This window comes from Corylus avellana, chromosome 2 (assembly GCF_965113065.1).
Source record: "Corylus avellana chromosome 2, dhCorAvel1.hap1.2, whole genome shotgun sequence".
In the NCBI taxonomy this organism is placed as follows: domain Eukaryota; kingdom Viridiplantae; phylum Streptophyta; class Magnoliopsida; order Fagales; family Betulaceae; genus Corylus; species Corylus avellana.
The window spans coordinates 47408347-47431627 of NC_142491.1; the positions used below are offsets into that span (position 1 = coordinate 47408347).

The 23281-nt window shown below is 35.8% G+C and overlaps 5 protein-coding genes across 11 annotated transcripts; 3 read left to right on the forward strand and 2 right to left on the reverse strand.

Annotated features, from left to right (window-relative positions):
- The first annotated feature begins 192 nt into the window (after positions 1-192).
- Positions 193-7131, forward strand: QC (glutaminyl cyclase). Of its 5 annotated transcripts, XM_059589352.2 has the most exons (11): positions 193-573; positions 1172-1228; positions 1973-2008; positions 2387-2451; positions 2675-2738; positions 4104-4221; positions 4682-4779; positions 5298-5368; positions 5500-5527; positions 5805-5859; positions 6799-7131. In XM_059589352.2, the coding sequence occupies exons 1-11, from the start codon at positions 235-237 to the stop codon at positions 6918-6920; spliced, it is 1053 nt and encodes a 350-aa protein (XP_059445335.1). In that variant the 5' UTR covers positions 193-234; the 3' UTR covers positions 6921-7131. The 5 variants fall into 5 exon arrangements, 4 of the variants coding, with proteins under 4 accessions (XP_059445335.1, XP_059445343.1, XP_059445347.1 ...); XM_059589360.2 differs by lacking the exon at positions 4682-4779 and having other exon boundaries at positions 2675-2764; XM_059589364.2 differs by lacking the exons at positions 2675-2738; positions 4682-4779.
- A 1069-nt stretch (positions 7132-8200) lies between these two features.
- Positions 8201-10493, forward strand: LOC132166263 (exosome complex exonuclease). Of its 2 annotated transcripts, XM_059577070.2 has the most exons (2): positions 8201-8266; positions 8514-10493. In XM_059577070.2, the coding sequence occupies exon 2, from the start codon at positions 8577-8579 to the stop codon at positions 9762-9764; it is 1188 nt and encodes a 395-aa protein (XP_059433053.2). In that variant the 5' UTR covers positions 8201-8266; positions 8514-8576; the 3' UTR covers positions 9765-10493. The 2 variants fall into 2 exon arrangements, with proteins under 2 accessions (XP_059433053.2, XP_088369826.1); XM_088513700.1 differs by having other exon boundaries at positions 8207-10493.
- Positions 10494-12632: 2139 nt separating this feature from the next.
- On the forward strand, positions 12633-15309 carry LOC132188849 (putative serine/threonine-protein kinase At1g01540). The gene is made up of 7 exons (XM_059603418.2): positions 12633-13186; positions 13891-13992; positions 14098-14217; positions 14312-14473; positions 14603-14726; positions 14866-15075; positions 15157-15309. The coding sequence occupies exons 1-7, from the start codon at positions 12633-12635 to the stop codon at positions 15307-15309; spliced, it is 1425 nt and encodes a 474-aa protein (XP_059459401.2).
- Positions 15310-16343: 1034 nt separating this feature from the next.
- LOC132177111 (putative polygalacturonase) lies at positions 16344-18606 on the reverse strand. Of its 2 annotated transcripts, none has more exons than XM_059589333.2 (6): positions 18517-18606; positions 17831-18145; positions 17624-17732; positions 17355-17532; positions 17203-17273; positions 16344-17074 (listed from the first exon to the last, which is right to left on the reverse strand). In XM_059589333.2, the coding sequence occupies exons 1-6, from the start codon at positions 18595-18597 to the stop codon at positions 16380-16382; spliced, it is 1449 nt and encodes a 482-aa protein (XP_059445316.1). In that variant the 5' UTR covers positions 18598-18606; the 3' UTR covers positions 16344-16379. The 2 variants fall into 2 exon arrangements, with proteins under 2 accessions (XP_059445316.1, XP_059445322.1); XM_059589339.2 differs by having other exon boundaries at positions 18464-18542.
- A 1483-nt stretch (positions 18607-20089) lies between these two features.
- LOC132166887 (putative polygalacturonase) lies at positions 20090-22369 on the reverse strand. The gene is made up of 6 exons (XM_059577738.2): positions 22334-22369; positions 21738-22067; positions 21471-21591; positions 21209-21386; positions 21031-21101; positions 20090-20899 (listed from the first exon to the last, which is right to left on the reverse strand). The coding sequence occupies exons 1-6, from the start codon at positions 22364-22366 to the stop codon at positions 20205-20207; spliced, it is 1428 nt and encodes a 475-aa protein (XP_059433721.2). The 5' UTR covers positions 22367-22369; the 3' UTR covers positions 20090-20204.
- Positions 22370-23281: the final 912 nt, after the last annotated feature.

A 23281-nucleotide genomic window follows, 5' to 3' on the forward strand; every position in this document is an offset into this window, starting at 1 on the left:
TTATTTATTTATTTGAAAAAGTTTCTATTTTCAGTTTTACTTTTCGTAATTTTATTCAATTTAATCCTACATATATATTCTCAATTTTGTCTTATATTCTCTAAACTATGAAAACATAATTTAAAATCTTTTTTTTTTAAAAAAAAAAAAATTATTTATTGGTGTTTACTATTTTTTAAATAATTAAAAAAATTTCTCTCTCTCTCTCCCGTTCGCTCACGCGTCGTCGAAAAAATGGCCAGGTACCTGCCCATCATCATCAAAAACCCAAATCCCCATGAACAAAGCCCCTCCGATCATTTCATGGCGATCGGATCGCTTCACAAGAAAAAGCACAGCAAGCGATCGAATCTCAAGGCGCGCGTTGCAATGGCCTCGCGCCCTAACCCTTCTTCCAACCACAAAAAATCCTATCTGGTCGTTTCGGTTCTTTTGGTTATCTCTGCTGTTGTTTTACTGGGCATTTCATCGAGCTTGTGGAGCAAGTTCAAATCCCATGACAAGTCATTTCCCAGAATCTACACGATCGAGGTAGTTAACGAGTTTCCTCACGATCCCCATGCCTTCACTCAGGTAACCATTTGCGTTAAGTTTTCTTTTTATATTTTTCTCAATTGATTCTATGGACTAGTCTGATTTTTCAAATTGAGAATGAGTTATTTTTCTTTTGTAATCTTTTTGCACACGTATGTTGGGATTTTACAGTGAAGTGGCAGTGCAGAATTAAAGTTGATTTACATATTATGAGCATCAACGAAGTGCTTCTCACAATTCTGCTCCATAGAAATATGAATTATGGTGATTTAAGAAACTGGGAATGTTTTATAAACGAGAAAATGCCTTCCTTGTTTTATTCCCTTTAAATGATTAGAAAATGCCGTTCGAATCATCTCGGTTTGAACGGATTGTTTGGGTGTTCTGGATCACTCGAGTCTCTGCACAGTCCTGAAAGGGAGAGTGCAAACCACGTCCAAGTCCTCTGCCTGATCATTGTTTATGATTTGAATGATTATTTTTGTTGTTGCATGCAACATTATTTGTGCTCTTAAGATTCTTAGAATTATTTGAAGTGTATTTTCCTTTCATATATGAACTTTCTAGATGTTTATTTGGAAGATTAATGTCTTTGCAGAGGAAAGGAATAACAATTTATTTGCTTTTTTGCTTGCAGGGGCTTCTTTATGCTGGAAATAACACCATATTTGAGTCAACTGGTCTTTATGGGGAGGTGATTTGCGTTCTGGTTATATATTTCATACATATGCTGATGTATATGCATATGTTTGTTTTTCTTTCTAGAACTTAAAGTAGTAATGGTCTTCTTTTTATAACTGGTATTTATTACTTTAGGTGTTCTACTTCGAAGGGTCAATTGCCACACAAGATATACTTAAGCAGAGTTACCATCCATTTAAATCAAATATGTAACTTCTTCTAAGCTGACAGCCATTTTAAGTCAAATTAACATGTGTTTTGTTGAAACCTGCTAATATATATGAGTGGTAGACTTTCATTTGTTTTTTCGTTTTTTGTTGTAATCATTATGAAGGCACATTCTTTATTATTTCAATGTTGTTTTAATTATATGAAGTCAACGTTATTCTAGATAATATGTGGCCATCGTTGTATTTACGAATTGTTTTAGGGGCTCTATCTTGCATTAAATTAAAAGAAAAAAAATTAAAATCTATGGCAGATATATCATGAATACGAGAGATGAGGTAATCTTCCTGTTGGGTTGTTACTTTCATTGCCAAAAATCTGTTTGTGTCTGTGTGTGCACCTAGCAGGCCTTTTATTTGACAAGTAAGATCTCCAAAGTGTATTATGTATAATCATCTAAGTCTTTCCCTTTTAGAGATTTTTAAAGTAAATTACATATCTTGCATAATACCTTTGCTTTTATTTACCAGCATCATTTGATTTTTGTGTAATTTCTTACTTGACTGTCTATTAACTTGTGTTGTTTCAGTCATCAGTTCGGAAAGTAGCTCTTCAGAGTGGGAAGGTACAGATCCTGGTTTTCTGTTTCTCACATTTACTCTTTGTTGTGTATCAAAGATTGTATATTGATAAACTGATTAGCAATACTTAGTTTAGTAGTGAGTAGTGAAGAATCTGTTTGGCTATGTTAGAAGAGTTAATAGGGTTTGTGAGTCATTATGTTTTGGGAGTATGTTGGTCATTGTGATATTTCTCTAACCCTATATAACAAGATGTATGGTAGGCTACGTGACGAGCAGAGAGTAACGTGCCTCCACCTTTTTGTGTCTAAACCATTCATGCAAACTGACTAAACGATAGTAATCAATTCACAATGCTTAACTGTAACAGTGCTAGATTAAAGATTCCAAATATAAATTCCTTAGTTTTTGGCTATCTACAGGTTGAGGCACTCCATAAGATGGACGATTCTTACTTTGGGGAGGGTTTAACTCTACTTGGTGAAAGGTTTGTAAGGGAAAATTTATTACTTCTTGTTTTACTTTCTTGTCTGTTTAGTAAATTGTGTGGTTAACTCATTTAAAATTTATGTTTTTCCTCCAATATATTTTAGCCTTTTGCCTTGTCTCTGTTCATGTACTTTCTTAATTGTTGATTTTTAAATGTCTTGTGCTTTTAACATTTAAAGGAGAAATGATGCTAATCTCGTAATTTTTATATTCTTCTATAGGCTGTTCCAAGTAACGTGGTTGGAGAATACTGGTTTCATATATGACCGAAATAATTTAAGCAAAGTTTGTGCTCCACCTCTTTTCCTTATGTAATTTTTTTCATCCTTATATTTGTTGATTTATTAATTCTGAATTCATTATGGAAGCATAACGGGCAAATTAAATTCTAGTAAAAGCTAAAAACTTATGTAAGATATTCCTCTTAATCAGAATTGGCTTAATTCTGAAGCATAATGCAGAGCTGAAAGTTGAATATCAGATGAAGTATGATGTGAACGAAGTTAGCTGAGCATGTGCAGTCTACTATATGCATGTGTGGGTCAAAGTCTTCTGCGTGCATTTCCAATTGATAAATTTATGCTTCTCAGGACACAGCATGGGAGTATTGGGGGCCAATAAAGACTTGATGGATAAGCAGTAGTTTTAGGATTGTATCTGAAATCTATAGTTATGTGACATCATCAATTTGGTTGCCAGAAGACTGATATAGGATTAACCCAGGCATCTTGGTGATGCTTTTGATTAGGAACTATTGTATATTGGGGACATATTTGTACTTTGGCTTAGACGATATATTTTGGTAGGGAGGAGGAGAAGTGGGAGAATGGATAAGGGTGGACATTGGAAGGAGGAAAATGGGAAGTTGATTATCACTTTCTCTTCTTGTTGGTATAGTGGGAAAGGAAGGGGATGGATGATGTGTTTCCATCTGGGCCCACCATGTTCCATCCAGTTGCAGCAAAAATAGGAGGAAAGCAGGAGATAAAATGACATGAATAAGAGGTTTGAATGGTGTCAAGGTAATCGCTATGAATAGTTACAAGATACTTTTTCATCCTTCCCAACAAAAGTTTGTATAAGAAAAACAACCCCTTCCTCATTTTTTTTCTAATTTTTTTTTTCCATCCTTCCTATTCATTCCTCTTACTTTTCTAGCCCCCCTACCAAAAAGACCCTAAAATTGGAGGTGTTTCAGGCATCTTTTAGATGTTTAGCTGGTATATCCATTAAGATTGCATTGCCTGATCATGCTGGTGTGATGAGATATAGCAACCCTCTATTCCGATAAGATTTGTTCTCTCCTTGGGTTAACATGAATAATTTTGGTTCTTTTCCGGATGGTTTAATTGTGAAAATCACAACCTACCATCTTGAAAAATTGATGTCTTCTACATTGCAATTTCTTCTGTGGTGATATTGATTTGCTGTCTAAAAGTAGAAAGTGTGATCCATTTCTTTATCTATATTGGATTAATAATACTTATAAAAAAATCTATATTGGATTAATGTCATTCCATACCACTAACATTTTAAATGTCGCCTTTTCTTGCAATGCTCTTTTTGACTAAGGTGCATGCTTTTTGGTGTGCCCATTGATATTGATAGTCCAGATCTGTAACAAGCTTTATACTTTTATGGTTAATGCAGTTTGAGAAATTTACTCATCAAATGCAAGATGGTTGGGGTCTGGCAACTGATGGAGAGGTCTTGTTTGGAAGTGATGGGACTTCAACATTGTATCTTATCGACCCTCAATCATTTAAAGGTTTCTCTTCTATACATCATTTAATGTCAATTCCATTTCTTCAAACCCCCCTCCCTACACCCCCCGCCCCCTGCCCCCCACCCCCAAAATAAAAATAAAATAAAATAAAAGAAATGGGTTTAGGATGGGACTTCAACATTGTATCTTATTGACCCTCAATCATTTAAAGGTTTCTCTTCTATACATCATTTAATGTCAATTCCATTTCTTCAAACCCCCCTCCCCACACCCCCCACCCCCTGCCCCCCACCCCCAAAATAAAAATAAAATAAAATAAAATAAAAGAAATGGGTGAGTGTATTGATTACAAACCTTCAGTTTTTCACTCCCTTCCATGAACTTATTTATTCCTCCAAAATGTGGTGGTAGATTTTTGTTCAATTGTAGCTTTCTTTTTTTTTTTTCATTCAAGAAATTTATGCTTAATACTACTGAATTTAATTTGATTTCTTTAATACAGTCATAGGAAAAAAAAAGGTCATATATAATGGTCATGAAGTACACAACCTTAACGAACTGGAGTTTATAGATAAAGAAGTTTGGGCGAATGTTTGGCAGGTATGTCCTTGCACATCAATTGACCATGAACATTTTTTTCTGTACTGTTTGGGGGCTTTTTCGTAGTGGAGATTGTTGTGCATATTTAAGTGGGTATTGGCATGATAATTGGTTGGGGGCATAGGAACTTTCACAGAAAAGTGGTGTTCGTTTGATCAGAAGCTGTTCTAAGCTACAATAACAATACAGTATATGAAGGCCCCTGCTACTGTTATCTCCTATATTTGGAATGTGAGATGCTCCTCCCTTTCCAGAAGCATCTTTGACCATTTAAACCCTGTTTCCTTGCATGGACCAAGGTGCAACTTCTCATTGCAATATATTTTTATGGATATCATGTTTGCACTACCGTGGTTTTCTGAGTGGATTTCATTGAAGCTTCAGCTACTTAGCTACCACTGGCTTCGTGATCCACAATGCATATAATACCCTTGCTCGTGAGATTAAATTACATTCTTGGCACGAAAAGTTTATTGTTTGTCTTGTATTACCTTGTGACTTCATATTCTTATGTGTAGACTGATTGCATTGCTAGAGTTTCACCTGAGGATGGTACTGTGCTTGGATGGATTCTCCTTCAAACTTTAAGGTTTTGCTTTGCAACTCCGTGCCTTTTTGATGAAGTGGCTGATGTTTATACTGAAGAATTAGATAAATTAACCTATATTTTTTTTCTAAAAAGTTGCACTTCTTTTTCTTTCTTTTTTTTTCTTCATACAGGGGAAAATTGGTAGCAGCTGGGAATCATGTAAGCATTTGAAAAAAATAAATAAATAAATCTAAAAGGCTTTGTTTTTATCAAAAAACTACCTTAACTATTATAGTGTGGCTTGTGATGATATAATTTAGGCCGTGTTTGGTTCCTTGAAAGAAAGGAAGAAACTGCTTAAAATGGCTTCCCTTTTAAGTGTTTTCTTTTGCTTCCTTTCGTTCTTTCTTAGAACCAAATGTTTATTTGAAAAAAATCATTGTTTCTTTCGCTTGCCTAACCTAATTCATTTATTTGAAAATCTTAATCCTTCTAGGGTATTGATGTTTTGAATGGCATAGCTTGGGATAGTGAGGAGAAGCGTATTTTTGGTAAGCTCCCATATTTAACATGCCTTTTCTAAAAGTATACGTCTTGCATGTGGCCTATGTCCTGTTTGAGAAATTCGATGCTTCATTAGCAATCGGGATAGGGAGCTAACCAAGGTAGACTGATTTTATGACCAAATTAGCCCCCCACGTTTACCCAGATTTGTGTGATCCTAAATAATTATGTTTTAAACTGGCTATTTGTAGTTAGATTGCTGACTGTACAGGAATGGTGATAGGAGGTAACACAAATCTTTGGCAGAACTCATTATTGAAAATTGACTTGCAACGTGAGGGTGTCTAAGAGTTTATATGCATGTATTAAGATTATACTTAAGCTAAGTGCTACACTTAGCATCGTAAAATATTACCACGCTCAGCAGCCGACATTCATGGTGGCCCGGTAGGTCGACCGCTGTGACTCAACCAAAAAGTTACAACCCATTTGATCTCATACTCAACGAATTGCGTCGAATCCTATACTCGACGTGGTGGCTAGCTTTGATACCAAATGATACAAGCTTTGAGTAGAACTTACACCTTGAAAACCGGCTTGTAAGGGGAGGGTTTCTATAAAAGCTTATATACACATGGTTAAGATTGTACTTAATCATGTGAAACACTTAGGATCGTAACATGAGGGCTTTGGAACATATTTTGCATCCTTCTAAGTTCACTTTTCTTCTTCTATTAATCAATTCTACTCACAAATAATAATATTCTTTAATTTCTCTCCTTTGCAATTCTTCCATATCTAGCGGTTTTTCTCTCTTTGCAATTTCATTCATGCGCGGATAGATATGAACAGAACCTGCTCTGAAGTCAAGTACTTTCGAAAGAATAATGATGCATCTAATAAGACTTGTTTTAGACCATATCTTGGGATTATGGTTCTGAATTATTCACCTACTTGTGTCTGAATAATATTTTCTTTTGTTGCAGTAACCGGAAAACTGTGGCCAAAGCTTTATGAGATCCAGTTGGATCCAGCAAAGAAACAATATACAAGCGGATACATCGAGCAGTTTTGCTTGCGGAAGCCAGTCCATTTTGCAAAGCCATAGCCAAATACTGGAAGGGCTTCTTGACATGCTACTTCTGAACTTCTTAAAGATCCTGCAATTTTGAATAGATATGGAGCATTTCTTCTATAAATTTCATCAATGTTCAGGAAATTTGTACAGGAAACAGAAGCCATTTAGAGGAAGAGGGCATTGTTTGGAACGAATTACAGTAGTAGTAAAAAGGGTGTAACTGGTCTTTTTGAAAGAATTATTTGGGTGATCACAAACAACTATACTGAAAAAGGATTCCAATTAGGGGAAGAAAAAAAAAATTCCGTCACGAGGGTCAGTTGATTCAACCGATAAAGTTTCATATTGATCTTAAAAGTAGAATTCGTCCTACAGATTTGTTAGGGATCTCAATCCGTAATTGCATAGGTCCAAGCGGACCTAAGTTTATTATTGGTCGTTGATAGAAGATTATTTCCTTCTTAATGACCAATAATTCACCAATTTTACTTAAATTTTATATTTTTGGTTTTTCCTAATTTTTGTTTTATTGTTCTTTTGGGTTTTTGAATACAAAGATTTTCTTGAAACTGGGTTACAAGAAATTATTTTAACTCGGTCTATTTAATTCAGAAGATATGAGAATCACATGTTTTATTATAAATATATTTGAGAATTACATGCATTGTATACATACTGAGTTGAAGAAAATTTCGGATTTAATTTGGAAAAAAATTGTGCCTCTGAGAATGAGTGGGGGTAAGTTTGCACCCAATGACATTGGCTTCTTTTAAAGCTCAAAGGTTCGAGTGTTGATTGGCTCTGTAAAGTAATTAAACAAAAACAAAAGAGAGAACACTAAAGAATGAAGACACGCGGTTCTATTAATTACATCTAATCATTTTGTATATAAATGAAATTATTTATCCTCAAGAGGTAGTTCAATCGGTTGAAATCACGCTTAATGAAATGGAGGTCACTAGTTTATATTCTCCTCCCCCTATTGTGTGAACATGTAAAAAAAAAAAAACGAAACTACTTGCAAATAAAAATTATTAAAATAGTTTTCTTTCTTATTATATCTTCAATAATAAGTAAGAGAATTAGTGAATTAGTACAAAATAATAAGTAAGACTGTAAGAGAAAAAGATGGGTGGACGTGGATGAAATGAAATTCTCGAATATTTGGAATAAATTTAAAAGAAGTCTTGAAGCCTGGCCCATTGAAGTCCATCTTTCTCTGGTGGAACCAAAGTAATAGGGCCCAATGGCCCCCAATTTATTTCAAAATGGTTTTATACTTTGTAATTTGTATTAACTTCTCCACAGTTCGAAATTGCGGGCTCCTCCCTCGGTAGCCTCACTAGCACTGCCTGCGCCAAAACAAGGCTGTAGTAGTAAGCAAGTTTCACATCTTCATATCCTTTTCATTATGCGGTCTCTCACTTTGTTTCCCTTTAATAATTGTTGGTTGGGGTGACTGGTTTTTGTAAGATATTATGTCTAACACGTGTTCGATGAATGGTCAAAATGAAGTTCTAGCGCTTATAGGTTGAGGCTGGATTTCGGTTTGGGTCCTAAAGGTTGTTTTTAACTATATATATAAAGGACGGCTGAATCATAATGGTGTACAAATATTTACAGAAGCTTGTCCATGGTGCAAAGTGTTTAGAAACCAAGCAAAATGGAGCTTTGTATGTGAAGGTGATGCTATATCACTGTTCAGAAGTATCCCATCAAGAGCCTTTACCTTGTGATTGGTATGAGAAGACATTCCCAAAGATAGCGAAATTGAGCCACTTGTTGAGAAATGTGGATTGGGTTGATGGGGGGCTGGTTGATGTCAGTGATAATTCGATTTTCTTTGATGGCCAAATTGAACAAAAAATGAAAACTTTCAAGTCCCTGGCTAGGATCTTTATTGGGTCTCCTTCAGTTCAGCAAACGGTTCAAAAAAATGTGACGGCCTTTTCGGCCGCGAGTACCAACTGCAACCCGTTTGTTTGTTTCAGTTCACCGAGTGAAAGAGAGCCTATGATTGTGAATTCACTTACCCATGTGTCCAACTTTCTGAACATTTCCGCACAGCAAAGAAAGCTGGTTCGTCACACGGTATGCCCCCAGGTCACCCAACAGCGGATATGGACAGGTGCACTTGAGGAGATCCTAAATGGATTGAAATACGAGTTGGATTTGTTATCTTGTCGATGCTCTAGCAAAGGGATCAAAATGGGTCAGCAGATAGTTTCTAGCTGTCTAAAATTCTTGGCTGACACAGCCATTTCCTCTGCCCATGACTCCACTTCATGGATGCGGCTTGTGCCTGTAAAAGTTGTTGACTCGTCTGCTTCACATAAGTGGGAAGATGTTCTTGAGATGTTCACTGACCTCATTGAGTGTTTGAAAAGTGAAAGGGAATTGTGTTTTCTTGTGGCGAAGCTTGAGATCATGAAAGAGGGATTGTCTCAAATCAGGGATGTATTGATTGATAAAAGTATTGGATACAAGGAAGCTCGACATCAAGAAAGCCTAGTACACAAGAAGCTCTCTAAGACGTTGGGTTACTCATCCAAGTGCTTGTTTACACTTCTATTATACTACCTCTATGGACAAGTTAGAGATATTGAAGTGGATCTATGTGGTGGAATTTATAGCATTGGTGAGAATAGGTTTTGCTTATGCATGGGAAGAATTTTGACTTCAAAAGAGGATAAGAGTGTCTGGAGTGGGGTGAGGCAGTTGGACAGGGCTCTTGGGCTTTTCAAGTTTGTGTGGGAAGCCGCAGGCATGAAAGGAATTCTGGAGCTCCAAGGCCATTTATGGTGTGTTGGGGCTGAAGGCAGAATGCTTACATATAGAGGAAATATGTTCTTTGTACATGGGATCAGTGTTTGACCAAAAAGTACCTAATCAAAGAATGTTCAAATTTTGAAAGCTATTTGATGGTGATTATACACTACATGCAAGTCACTTCCAGGTACTTTCTCAAGCTACTTCACTCTATATATTACTCATTTCAAATGAGTTGAAATGGAGCAATTCATGTATCTTTTAACTAGGACGAATTTTGCAAAATTTATTGCCGTTATGTTATTCTGAATCTGCCCTCTCTTTCCTTGAGCGTTTCAACTTGTAGTACTAGCTACAGAGTATTGTACGGGGTTTCCTCATATCAGGTTTCCGAAAAAGAAATGGTACTGGGTTTCCTCATAATCTGCCCTCGGTCCTTACAGGAGGGATGCTAAAGTTCTTTAAGGGGGATGGAGCTCAATCGTAGTCATTGATTTTTGGTGGAGGAAGAGTTGGTGTTGCAGCCTATTGATGATATTGACTGAAAAAAACCAAGCTTGTTTTGTGGTGCTATATATGATATGATACTATTGTGCGGGGGGAACAAAAACAAAATCTTAACGGCAAAATGTATTCTAAATGAAATAGAGATGATCATATTCCATCTTCCCCGAATGGTCCAAAGCCGGATTCTCATACTGAACTTGAAAAAGGCTCCTCTGCTTGATAGGTTGGTTCCAAACCTCAAATCTTCAAAAGTGTTTCTTGCAGTAACGAAAATGTACCAACTTTAAAATTAATGTCTTCTCAGCCTCAGGGGCCAGGGGTTTTTAAATTTCAGCTATGCACCACATTTTTCCTTTGTACATTATAGACGTTAAAATGGCACACTCATGGAACAATGGATATGAACAAGCTAACGGTGCAAATGAGTTATTTCAAAATAACTTGGTAAATTAATGCCAACTCTAGAATTTTATAATTGGTTCACCCCATCACCAAAAGAAAATCATTTTTAACTACAATGGTCAAAATATATTCACTTCAATATACCTTTAGCATTTACACAAATAAATCTTTTTAACTTGTTGTCCATTCAATCCAATAAAAACTAAGTTGGAAAAAAATCGTTTGTAAGTATTAGTTGCAATCTCATATGTAAATAGAATGATCTAACTTTTACTACAAGTCCTTTACAAATTTGATGTGGCAGTTCATAATTAGTAAAATGATTAAACAAAAAGTCTGACTTGTTAATTGTTATATCAGTTCGTAAGAAGATTGTGTAATTGACAACTTGAATTGGACTCAAACCATGTTGGATAAAAGATAATTAACCCCTTTTTCTACTACAATACTATCCTAACATGGATGTAGAAGTCTCTAGCTCTGATTGTTCATATTTTAAAGGCTTCTTTTGTTATTTTTGATTTTTGGCTTTGCTTTTACTTCTAAAAAAAAAATATTAATAAAAATTCAAACGCAAAAAGCTCTTAAAAACACAGAAACAAAGCCCAAAATATATTTACACAAGTGAATCCTACAGATATCAATCCGCCAAAAAATCATTCACTGTGAAGATATACATGCATGATGCATGGCTTCCCTCAACAAATCAATTCTACGACTTTAAGATCTCAAAATGTGATTAGCTTAAATGAAGGAAATAGAGAAAGACACAAAGATTAAGGTGGTTCGGCATATAACCTACATCCACACACTAAAGCCTCAATAGGCTACATATTTTCTTGATTATATGATCTTAGTACACAGCTCTATTTATAGAGTTTTACATGTGATTTGAAATATTTGAAATACAAAGATATTCCTTAAATCAAGATTAACAAATATTATATAAATCTTTTGATGTAGGGAATACAAAATCAACATCTATTCTAAAGGATTTATATCCTTAACATGCCCTCGCAAGATGAACGGTCCGTTAGCGATCGTTGATCTTGATCATATCGAGTGGCTAGAGTTGATGGCGCCTGGTTTGAAATATTGGCTACTCTTGAACTTGAACTTCGGCAACTGTGGCTGGGATTTGAACATCGGCAACTTTTGTCTAGAATTTTGACATCGGCAACTTTTGACTGTCGCCGGAATGAGCCAAGTATGGGCTTGAAATGGGCCACAATGCGACAAAACATCTACCTCTTTGGGCTTTTTTGTTTTTTTTTTTTTTAACTCACAGATTTTTTTTTCACGAAGAGAAGCTTCTTCCTCTCTTTTTTTTTTCTTTCTTTTTCGACCTTTCCCTTCTTTTTTTTTTGGGAAGCAATGGATCTCATAGATCATTTTCTTCTTTAATACATGTTAAAATCAGAGAGAAAATGATTAGAGGAGAAAAATGAATTAAAGAAAAAAAGAAAATTGTAATTCAAGATCTAACAATTAGCGTTAGCCTGTTAGCTCCGATCGCCCTTTCCCCTTTTTTTTGGGCAAGCAATGGATCTCATAGATTGTTTTCTTCTCTGATACATGTTAAAATCAAAGAGAAAACGATTAGAGGAGAAAAAAAAATTAAAGAAAAAAAGAAAATTACAATTTAAGATCTCACAATTGGCGTTAGCCTGTTAGCTCTGATACCATATAAGATCTCAAAATGTGGAATAATATAAAATGAAGGAAATAGAGAAAAATAAAAAGATTAAGATGCTTCGGCATATAGCCTACATCCACACACTAAAGCATCAATAGGCTACATATTTCCTTGATTATATGATCTTAGTACATAGCTCTATTGATAGAGTTTTACATGTGATTTGAAATATTTCAAATATAAATATATCCATTAAATTAGAATTAACAAATATTATATAAATCCCTTGGCGTAGGGAATACAAAATCAACATCAATCCTTAACAATATTATATATCCTTAACAGTAGCCTACAAAAGCTTAAGCTCTTTCCGCCGGCCGTTTCATGCAGCTCACAGCCTCCATTACCATAATCACCTCCCTCCAATCATGTCCTTGAGCGATAGTATCAGCAGAAAGCTCTTTAAGCATACCTCATTCTTAGGACTTCCATTATGGGTTTTGATTATACTCAGCGCATTCTTCGTTGTTCTCATTCTGATCTTCATATCTCTCTGCTTCATCTGTCGTCGTCGTCGCCGGAAATCCTACAAAGACAACTACTTTTGCTTACCAAATCCTATCCCCTGCAAGCCTCGTCGTTACGACAGTTACAGCATGTCGTCCCTCGATAGGAGGCTACTTCCACGTAACATATACGAGGCTGAGATGAGCCATGGGAGGAGGTCTTCGGAAGGTCATATAGCTGGGACAACAACTCAACAGCATTTTATTGTGACTGATGACGTGGAATCAATTCTTAGGTACTTGCCAGTGGCCAAGGATGTTTGGAGGGGGAGCAAGTTTAGTCTAAAGGAGATTGAGATGGCGACGAACAGCTTGGCAAAAGAAAATTTGATCGGAAGTGGGGATTATGGGGTTGTTTATCGTGGCATTTTGTTGGATAATACGCGAGTGGCAGTGAAGAAGCTAGTGCGCGGCAGGTACTTACCCAGTTGTTGTTGTTGATGATAATTGATTGATTCTATGAACACTAATAAATTAGTTGATTTACAAGTATACAGTTAATGTGAATGTTAAGCTACTAAAACAGAATAAAGACTTAATTATGTATATTATTCGTTGTTCTGCTTTTCGGTTTAACATTTGTTGATCTTGGAGAAAGCTTGTAGACTAAGAGGCAGAGTTGGTTTGTGGGAGTTACAGAAAAACTGAACTAAAATCACAATAAGGTGTTAAAATGGATCCTGAATAAATATGTATCTTGTAATTAACTTCTATGTTAGTTTATTTTTGTGTTCTTCAAGACATGGTACGTACCAAAACTACACAAGAAACATACTTCAGAATCCTGATTCCTATACCATCTCTTCCTGCCCTTCTTGCTCTTCGGTTCAATTGAAATTCAAATAAAGCAAACATGATTGCCACACAGATCCAAATTGTAAGACCCCTAATGTATGGAGGCCTTGCCTGTTGGGTTAGATTTGGATGCAGATTTGTTCAGTTCATAATTTTGATGCTGAAAATGATTTGGACTATAACAGATACAGCCTGAAACAGATTAAAGTACTATAAATAGGTTTCCAAGGAGCTATATGCTCAGAGTCTTCAACCAAATGTTATTTGTGAATCTTAGTTAACCATATAATTAGTAATATCTTTCAATGAAACTATTAACCATCAGTTGCCAAGCTGAGGACTTCATAGCAGAAGTGGAGGCATTTGGGCAAGTTAGGCACAAGAATCTGGTCAAGCTGCTTGGATACTGTATTGAAGGAGCCTACAGGTATCAAGTATTTTTTTTTTTGAACTCTAGTATTCTGAGATTCTTTTTGAAATTATTAACAGATTTAGATATTCAAACACTTAATGTTGCTTTCCTTTCTGTTAGGATGCTTGTATATGAGTATGTAGATAATGGTAATCTGTACCAGTGGCTTCATGGAAGCCCGGAAATCAGTCCTCTAACATGGAGTATAAGGAAAAATATTATCCAAGGAATTGCAAAAGGGTGAGATGTCATATCCTAGATCTTTGATATATCTTACTTTAGTCTTTGTTATGAGTTTGTTGTCATATAAGCTGAAAAGGACCTGCTTCTGCAGATTGGCCTATCTTCATGAGGACCTTGAACCAAACGTTCTTCATGGATGCCTAAAATCTAGCAATATACTGTTTGATCAGCAATGGAATCCGAAGATAACCGATTTTGGCCTTGCTAAGCTTTTTGATCCAGAGTGGAGTCACCTAATTATGGAAACTTTAGGGTCAGTTTCTTTGCCCAGTGAATTCTTCATGATTGTTCATTTTTCTTGAATATCAAGACACATGAATGTGAAAATGGTGCTTTTCTTTATTTTTTAAGTGATTAATGTTAAAATTGCCAAAGCCTCCAGTTATGTAGCTCCAGAATCTCCTTCAACTGATGCATTCACCGAGGAGACTGATGTTTATAGCTTCGGGATACTTGTAATGGAGATCATCTCTGGATTGATCCCAGTAGATAGCCGTCAACCCCAAGTACAGCTACCTAACTTTGGAACACTTGGCTGCTTTTCTTATAATTTTTTTACATGCAATAGCAATTTTTGTTTTTCATTTTTTTCCAAGCCCTTCTCATTTTCTAGATTATGAATATGTTGGGATTTTTGAATTGCAGCCATATTTGATTGAGTGGTTTAAGTCCGTGGTTGCGAATCGTGAAATTTCTTGTGTGGTGGATCCCAAGTTGCCAGAAATGCCTTCTTCAAAGGCACTCAAACGGATTATCTTGGTTGCTCTTCACTGTGTAGATCCTAACATAAATCATAGGCCTAAAATGGGAGATGTGGTTCACATGCTTGAGCAATGTGACATGCTACTCAATAATGTAAGAACAATCTGTTTCTTCTGAAACTCATGTCCTTATTTTTTCTTCTGACAATTCCAATTTCCCTGTTTTTATATCAAGGATTGCCGGATTAGGAGAGAAACTTCTAGCCATGATCACCCAGAAGAAAGTTTGGTTGCTGCTAACAGAACAAACAAAGGTGAAAGCAGCAAGAAATCACTACCAGCACTAAATGATGTTGGAAACGAAAGCACAAATCATGAAGGTCAATGAGTCGAAGGTACTGCTTTTTCGAGACAAGTATCACGATCGTATTTCCTCAGTTCATAAGCTTCAACCATAAAATATTTGTTCATTTTGAATTACCTTTTTACCAAGATAAATCCTCATAATAGAAGGCACTCCTGATCATTTATAAATGAATTGGGAATTTTTGCTCTAATCCAGTTTTATGAATTTATAATGTTAATTGTAGCCATAGATGATTAGTTGGTGTATTTTTCGTATTCCTCCATAATCCTATTGCAAAAACTATCCATAATTAATGTTTCTTAATTGCAAAACCCAGTGTACATGACACCATTGTTCTTTCTCTTGTATGTTTTTCAGACTGGCTGTAGACTGTAGTAGTGAAGTATTTCTGGATCCATAAAGTTTCTGTTTACTTAGAATAATACAGAAATTGTAACAGAATCTGTTAATTTCACGCTTTTTGATAACGCAAGAAAGGCAAACAGGCATCAGAGCATTATTCCAAAAACGCTTCTGTTTTTTCTTGGAGCAATTACACCGGAGTAAACAGGTTTCGTTTAGGCAAGTGCTCCAATCCAGATGCTTCACCATTGCAGGGAGGACACTAAGCATAAGTTGAATAAATGTTATGAAAGCTCATTTGATGCTACTTTTCTGATAGAGCCAATTAAGATCTGCAAATCAGGCATTATCACTTTCTACATTTCTCGTTTCTCATACACATACCTTTTGTGACTTGTTTAGGATATGTGCATGTTCTACCTTGATATTCAGGGAATTTCCTTTTGGGCAAGTATATTATGGGAAGTTGTGGAACATGGGTATCATAAGCTGCTTGGTTTGTATATTGCAATCAGTTTCTTGGCTTGCACTCACACACACATAGATGATAGATGACCTGCTGTCTGTATGAGAAAAAGGCTTACACATTTTCAACTTTCATTTCCTTTTAACTTGCTTGGATGTAGAACAAGGAACAAAGCTCAAATAAGAATAAAAATAGGAAAATCACTTTCATTTGATTCTTTTTTTTTTTTTTTTTTTTAAGAACCGAGTTATTTCCAAATTTATTACAATCTTAGACGAAGGCATTAGGCAGTGGTAGCAGAACATGCCTTCAACTGAACATGTTCAATGGGCAGCTTATCCTCAGGAAAGTGACAAACAACACCTTTTTGCTCAGGCAACAAATTGCACGGCTTAGGAGTCACATTGCTTGTCACCCCTGCAATATTAGAACAGTTCCATTGTAATGCCTTAGGCGTCTGAGACAAAGTAATATTAACATTAGAAATGCATATTCCTGTAAAAACATCATTAGTGATTCCATCAAATTTTGCTGAAACATTAACATTCTCTGCCACCACATCTCTATAATTAATTCCATGAATCTCTGGAAGGGCTTTTGGATCGAATCCATTGTCAGGGTGCTTGTTATAATCACCCGATATCCAGAAAACATATTTGGTTGTCTTCATGGTCAATCTTCTCACATATATGTCCTTCACAAAACCTCCTCTGCCAATAGCAGTCTTGATTCTAAGACCTGCTTCCATATTAAAGGCTGTGATGTCTTCAATTCTAACATCTTGAATTCCACCAGACATTTCACTGCCTAGAGAAATGATAGCATTGTCGGGTGAAATGCAAGTAAGTCTTCTGATGACAAGCTGCTTTGAGGGCATTCCAAATCTGATTCCATATTGATCATAGCCACTTTTCACGAAAATGCAGTCATCCCCTGGTTCTATGAAGCAGTCCTCAATACGAGTGTTTGTGCATGAATCTGGAAAAACAAAGCCAAAAAACAGAAGTAATACATAGAGCTCAGATTGTTTCATTTGCATTAATCTGTGAAATTGACATGTTCTGATGAGTATCAATGAGAGCAGTTAGTCCAAGAGGCAAACAAACCTGGCTGTATCCCATGAGTGTTAGGAGAGTCAATTGGTGCAAGGATCGTCAGCCCTTGGATTAGTATATCACTGCAATCAGAGCCACAAGAATATGAGACTATGATCATTTGTGCATTAGAGATAAACTTAATAGAAGAAGCATGCTCAAACCTGCTATATACTGGATGGACAAACGAGTATGGAGAGTTGATTAGTATAAGATTAGATATCTGGATTTGATTAGAGTACATAAGCTCGATCATGCATGGTCGGGTCACATTCAATAATCCGCCACTAGGATACTTTGTCCACCAAGTTGCACCCTGCCCATCAATTGTGCCATTGTTGCCTAATGGTTCATTCAGATGGTCAACCAAAATGATGATATATAATAACATGTAATTCTGAAAAATCAATGGGTGGGATCAATTTGTAATTACCGGTGATTACGACGTCTGTGAGATTTGTACCAAAAATAAGACTAGTGAACCGTCTAATTGTTGTCCCATAAGAAGGAAGTGGAGGAAGTTGAGGAAATTCTGATTCATCCTATCCATTTGATCGTGCAAGTGATATACATTATATATAGTATCAGAAATAATATAATCAACGAAGATATAGCGATGTGGGACAAAAGTCATACTAACCGTAGATCCGAGAAGAAGAGCATCCTTGTGGAGAAAAAGAGTGAAATGGCTTGTGAGATTAAAGCTCCCAGTTAACCATTTTCCCGGAGGAACAATAAGCAGTGCCCCACCATCTGATGCATGCTTGCTGAGGCTATCAATTGCGGCCTTGAAAGCTTTGGTGTTCGATGTTTTTCCATCGCCGACCGCTCCAAATTCCGTCAAAACAGCGCTGTGCTTTCGACAATTTATTGCCGGATATTGCAAGGTGGACGAAAGCTTAACCGTACATTCTGCCACTCCCAATATAAGAATTGCTGAGATGGTCTGGATAAGCTGCTTATCAAAGAAAATCCTTTAAATTCTTCCTTGTAAGACAATCACTCAAATCACACAAGTAAAAGTAGCTAGAATTAAATATATCTAAAAAGTCAAAAATGTTTTACCAGGCAAACCCCAAACACCAAACAGAGCTTTATATATATATATTAAAACCCAAAGACCCATCACAAACAAGTTTTGTATACATACAAAAGTTAATTAAGACCGAAAGACCCATGATCAGAAATCAGCAAAAGCAGTCTGTTTTGTGAGATTAACAAGATTCGAACCATATTATTCATCAGAAAAACAGAGCATCGAGGGAAACCATACATGGGATGTTCGAAATCTCAGACACGGCTCCATGGTCTGAGGAGAATACTTACAACTGTTTTGCATTGCAGATCGGAGAGGGAATTTATAGTCTGAGATGAATATGGATAATCGACGTCAACTCTTTTCTTCATCCAATGAGAATCAACTAAACGCGTTGAACGTTTCAAACATGCCAATAGCCGTGAAGTCAAGTAAATACAAGTGGCAAGATTAGCGGAGAAATAAGTGGGTGAGAAATTAAGACGCCAAAAGATTTAGTACATAAAAATTCGTTAGCGTCACATAAAAGGAAAAAAACAAAAAAAACTTTTCTTAATTCTCTAAAAAGTCTTCAACATCTTATTAACTATATTTTTATTTATATTATTAAAAGGGAGAAAAATTTTGAAAAAAAAAAAAAAAACATGTGAAAAAAAATAGAAAAGAAATTTGGAAAAAAGAAAAAAAAAACATGCGAGAGTAAAAGTAGAAAAAGATTTAAAAAAAAAAAGAAAAAAAAGATGAGCGAGACAAAAAAAAAATAAAACGGCTCCCTTAAAAAGTGTTGCTACATTTAACATTTTTTTTAGCTCTTCTAATCAAATATCTTTTTTACTTTTTTTTGTTGCTAATTTAATGTAGGGGTTTTTATAAACATTTGAAAAATCATTTTAAATAAAAGTAACATTTGACTTTTCTATTGTGAATACTCTTAAACTTGTGTTAAAGAAGTTTAAAAAGTAATTTTAATACATAATTGTAACTAATAAAAATATTAGTAAAAAGTTATTTCTAATTTTCTAGTCTCTCTTCCTGAAGTCGCTGCCCTCTTTCTCTAAGAAGCTAAGTCAAAAGAGACATTAAAGTGTGATGAAAGGAGAACCACAAAATCAACAAAGAACAAAGCCATGCTTGACTTGAGAACTACAAGTCATCCTTCCACGCTATACAGTTAAATAGCACCAAAACAAAAAAAAAAGAAGCAATTTTTCTTTTTCTTTTTTCCCAAGCCCTTGTCATATTCTACATTATGAACATGTTTGGATTTTTGCACTGCTTGAGCAATGTGACATGCTCCTCAATAATGCAAGAACAATATTCTGTTTCTTCTGAAACTGATCATGTCCTTATTTTTTGTTCTTCAATTCTGACAATCTAGGGGAGAAACTTGCAGCCATAATCACCTAGAAGAAAATCACAACCAGTACTAAATAATGTAGGAATTAAAAGCACTAATCATGAAGGTCAATGGGGTTGAAGGTACTGCTTTTTCGAGACAAGTATCACGATCGATGATAATATATATTTCCTTAGTTCACAGGCTTAAGCCATAAAATATTTGTTCATTTTGAATTACCCTTTTTACAAAAATAAATCTTCATAATATTCCATGTACATCATTTATAAATGAATTGGAAATTTTTGCTCTAATCAAGTTTTATGAATTTATAATGTTAATTGGCTCTAGTTTATTATATTGGAGTAGGTGCATTTTCTACCTTGATATTCAGAACACTTTCTTCACTTTTCAGTTACAAAAAATTCGAAACTCTTTTCTTCTTCATATCATATCAATCAATTCTTATTATAATTCAAACAAAACATAAATAAGAAACTTAAACATTTCCCTTTCTCTAGCTTGGTTGTAGAAAAAGGAACATCACTAAAAGAAGAACAAAAATTGGTTCCATTTTTTAGAGAACCGAATTATTTGAAACACAAAGTTCCAAGTACATTACAGTACTCTTACACAAAGGCATTAGGCACCGGTAGTAGAACAAGTCTTCAACTGAATATCATCAATGGGCAATCGATTCACGGGGAAGGGACAAATAACACCTTTTTTCACGGGCAACAAACTACATGGCTGAGGAGTCACATTGCTTGTCACCCCTGCAATATTAGTGCAGTTCCATTGCAATTCCTTTGGCTTGGCAGTCAAAGTAATAGTCGCATTAGAAATGCATATTCCTGTAAAAGGATCATTATCGATTCCATCAAGTCTTGCTGCATAAGTAACATTCTCCGCCACCACGTCTCTATAATTAATTCCTTCAATATGTGGAATGGCATTTGGATCGAATCCAGCGTCAGGGTGTTGACTATAAGCGCCTGACATCCAAAAAACATACTTCATTGTCTTGAAGTTCATTCTTCTCGCGTAGATGTCCTTCACATAACCTCCTCTTCCCCTAGCTGTCTTGATTCTAATACCTGACTGTGTTTCAATGGCTGTGATGTCTTCAGCTCTAACATCTTGAATTCCACCAGACATTTCACTGCCTAGAGCAATGGTAGCACTATCAGGGGAAATGCAAGTAAGCCTTCTGATGACAAGCTGCTTTGTGGGCATTCCATATTTTATTCCATATTGATCCCAACCACTTTTCACAGCAATGCAATCATCCCCCGATACTATAAAGCAGTCCTCAATACGAGTGTTTGTGCATGAATCTGGAAAACAAAGCCCCCAAAAAAGAAGATAAAGTAAAATATGGGCTCAGATTATATAGTTTGTATTAATGGAATGGACATCCTCATTGCACGTGATTTGAATTAACAATTAGTCCAAGAGAAAAACAAACCTGGGTCTACCCCATCAGTGTTAGGAGAGTCAATTGGCGCAAGAATCGTCAGCCATTGGATTAGTACATTACTGCAATCAGAGCCACAAAAATATGAGAAGATCTTGCTAGGTGCTATGATGATCATGTGTGCAATAAGATAAAACTTAATATATAAAAGGAGCATGCATGCTCAAACCTGCTATATATCGGATGGACAAACCACGATGGAGAGTTGATTAGTGTAAGATTAGATATCTGGATTTGATTAGAGTGCATAAGCTCAATCATGTATGGTCGGGTCACATTCAAGAATCCGCCGCTACGGTACTTCTTCCACCAAGTTGCACCTTGGCCGTCAATCGTGCCATTGTTGCCTAATGGTTCATTCAGATGGTCAACCAAAATGATGATATATGCTAAACATGTAATTCTGAAAGGAAAAATCAATCTGTAATTACCGGTGATTACGACATCTGTGAGATTTGTACCAAAAATAAGACTACTGAACCGTCCACCAGGTGCATCCCTTCCTGTCCCATAAGAAGGCAGTGGAGGAATTTGAGGCCATTCTGACTCATCCTGTCCATTTGATCATCCACGTACCCATATGGTGAGTGATAGTATGAGAAACACAGAAGATCCATATCCAGCATAAAAACTAATCATTTCAAGTAACTGAATAATACCCACATGACATTCCCACGGTAGACAAAATTTATGGTTACCTGAGATGCAAGAATGACAGCACCCTTCTGGAGAAAAAGAGTGAAATGGCTGCTTGTGATATTAAAGCTCCCAGTTAACCATTTTCCGGGAGGTACAATCAGCTGCGCCCCACCATCCGATGCATACTTGCTCAGGCTCTGAATTGCAGCCTTGAAAGCCTTGGTGTTTGATGTTTTTCCATCGCCAACCGCTCCAAAATCCGTCAAAACCGCGCTGTGCTTTCGACAGTTTATTGCCCGGTACTGCAAGGAAACCATAGCTGGTTTGCATTCTGCGGTTCTTAAACTTAGTACTCCCAATACAAGAATTGTTGAGATGGTCTGAATAACCTGTTTTCAAAAGAAAACCAGTTTTTGTGTCGACTTTAAATTCCTTTTTGTAAGACAATCATAGAAGCAAATGCTAGAAAATAAATCCAAAAAGTTAAAAAAAATGTTTTACTGTACAGAAAACAGATCTTTTATTTATCTAATTAAAACCCAACGAAAACAAAAAAGAAGTTTGTAAACAACTTATATTAAAACCAACAAGTTTAATTTATATACAAAAGCTAGAAATTAAGTAGTCTGTTTGTGAGCGTCCAGGGAAACCATACATGGAATGTTCTGAATCTTAGACACGGCTCCATGGTCTGAGAAGAGAATATTTAAAGTTGTGTTTGCATTGAAGAACGAGGAGGGAATTTATAGAGATGTGACGGAACCTACATTTGGAAATTGGAAGCTTTTCTGCTCAAATGTTGGAGATAAAAATGGATGATTGTTGGGAACTGTTTTCTTCGACTGTTTTCTACATCCATTGAGAATTAACTAACTTCTTGAATGTTTCAAACATGCCAAATATAGCGGTGAAGTTAAGTAAATAGAAGTGGTGTATGAGAATAAACATGTTAACACATGTAGGTGTTGTTGAGTATGGTTTTTAAACTAACTAGCATATAACACGCACTATAAGCAAGTTACTATTCTTTGCTATAAAGAACTAAAGATGAAGGTGAAGGAAGCTCCAGTGGCCCCAAGGATAAGGAGAAAAGAAAACCAGTCGATTCATATTATTTTTTAGCTAATTTTGTTTGGGTCTGTTGTTGGAAAGTCTAACCATCTTTAACTTTGTTTCCTTTAACTTATTTCCCATATTACTTCGAAAAATAAAATAAAATAAAATAAAATTCAGTGGAGCATGATCATCGAAAAACATGCTCAATTGACATTGGTAAAAATGAAGCCGAGTAAGCCTTCGAAGCAATGAAGCCAAGTTCAAGCAACCTTAAAGGGCCTTCTCAAATTTACAAACATGATGAGAAAAATTAGGATGGAGACAAAGCCCGACAGTTGAACCATGTATACGGACTTACAAAGTACAACATGCAAAAAAAAAAAAAAAAAAAGTACTAGGTTTTTTATTTTTTTTATAGCAAATCTCAATGTCAAAACATATAATTTGGGTTGTAATTGAGAGTAGTTGACTTAGAGTTGAGTCTCGTTTGAAATCAGAATTGAATGTATTCCCATAATATCAAATCTCACAATGTATTCTAACATTT

Bases quoted from the DNA above. Each gene is read 5' to 3' on its own strand.
- QC (XM_059589352.2), top strand. From the start codon at position 235: ATGGCCAGGTACCTGCCCATCATCATCAAAAACCCAAATCCCCATGAA. The intron at 5,528-5,804 runs GTAAGCATTTGA...TAATCCTTCTAG, and splicing joins TGGTAGCAGCTGGGAATCAT to GGTATTGATGTTTTGAATGG. The intron at 5,860-6,798 runs GTAAGCTCCCAT...CTTTTGTTGCAG, and splicing joins TGAGGAGAAGCGTATTTTTG to TAACCGGAAAACTGTGGCCA.
- LOC132166263 (XM_088513700.1), top strand. From the start codon at position 8,493: ATGGTGTACAAATATTTACAGAAGCTTGTCCATGGTGCAAAGTGTTTA.
- LOC132188849 (XM_059603418.2), top strand. From the start codon at position 12,633: ATGTCCTTGAGCGATAGTATCAGCAGAAAGCTCTTTAAGCATACCTCA. The intron at 13,187-13,890 runs GTACTTACCCAG...ATTAACCATCAG, and splicing joins AAGAAGCTAGTGCGCGGCAG to TTGCCAAGCTGAGGACTTCA. The intron at 14,218-14,311 runs GTGAGATGTCAT...CTGCTTCTGCAG, and splicing joins ATCCAAGGAATTGCAAAAGG to ATTGGCCTATCTTCATGAGG.
- LOC132177111 (XM_059589333.2), bottom strand. From the start codon at position 18,597: ATGAAGAAAAGAGTTGACGTCGATTATCCATATTCATCTCAGACTATA. The intron at 17,733-17,830 runs GTTAGTATGACT...TCAAATGGATAG, and splicing joins CTCTTCTTCTCGGATCTACG to GATGAATCAGAATTTCCTCA. The intron at 17,533-17,623 runs GTAATTACAAAT...ATGAACCATTAG, and splicing joins CACAGACGTCGTAATCACCG to GCAACAATGGCACAATTGAT.
- LOC132166887 (XM_059577738.2), bottom strand. From the start codon at position 22,366: ATGGAGCCGTGTCTAAGATTCAGAACATTCCAT. The intron at 21,102-21,208 runs GTTTGAGCATGC...CTCTGATTGCAG, and splicing joins GTCCATCCGATATATAGCAG to TAATGTACTAATCCAATGGC. The intron at 20,900-21,030 runs GTTTGTTTTTCT...TTTGTTTTCCAG, and splicing joins CACTGATGGGGTAGACCCAG to ATTCATGCACAAACACTCGT.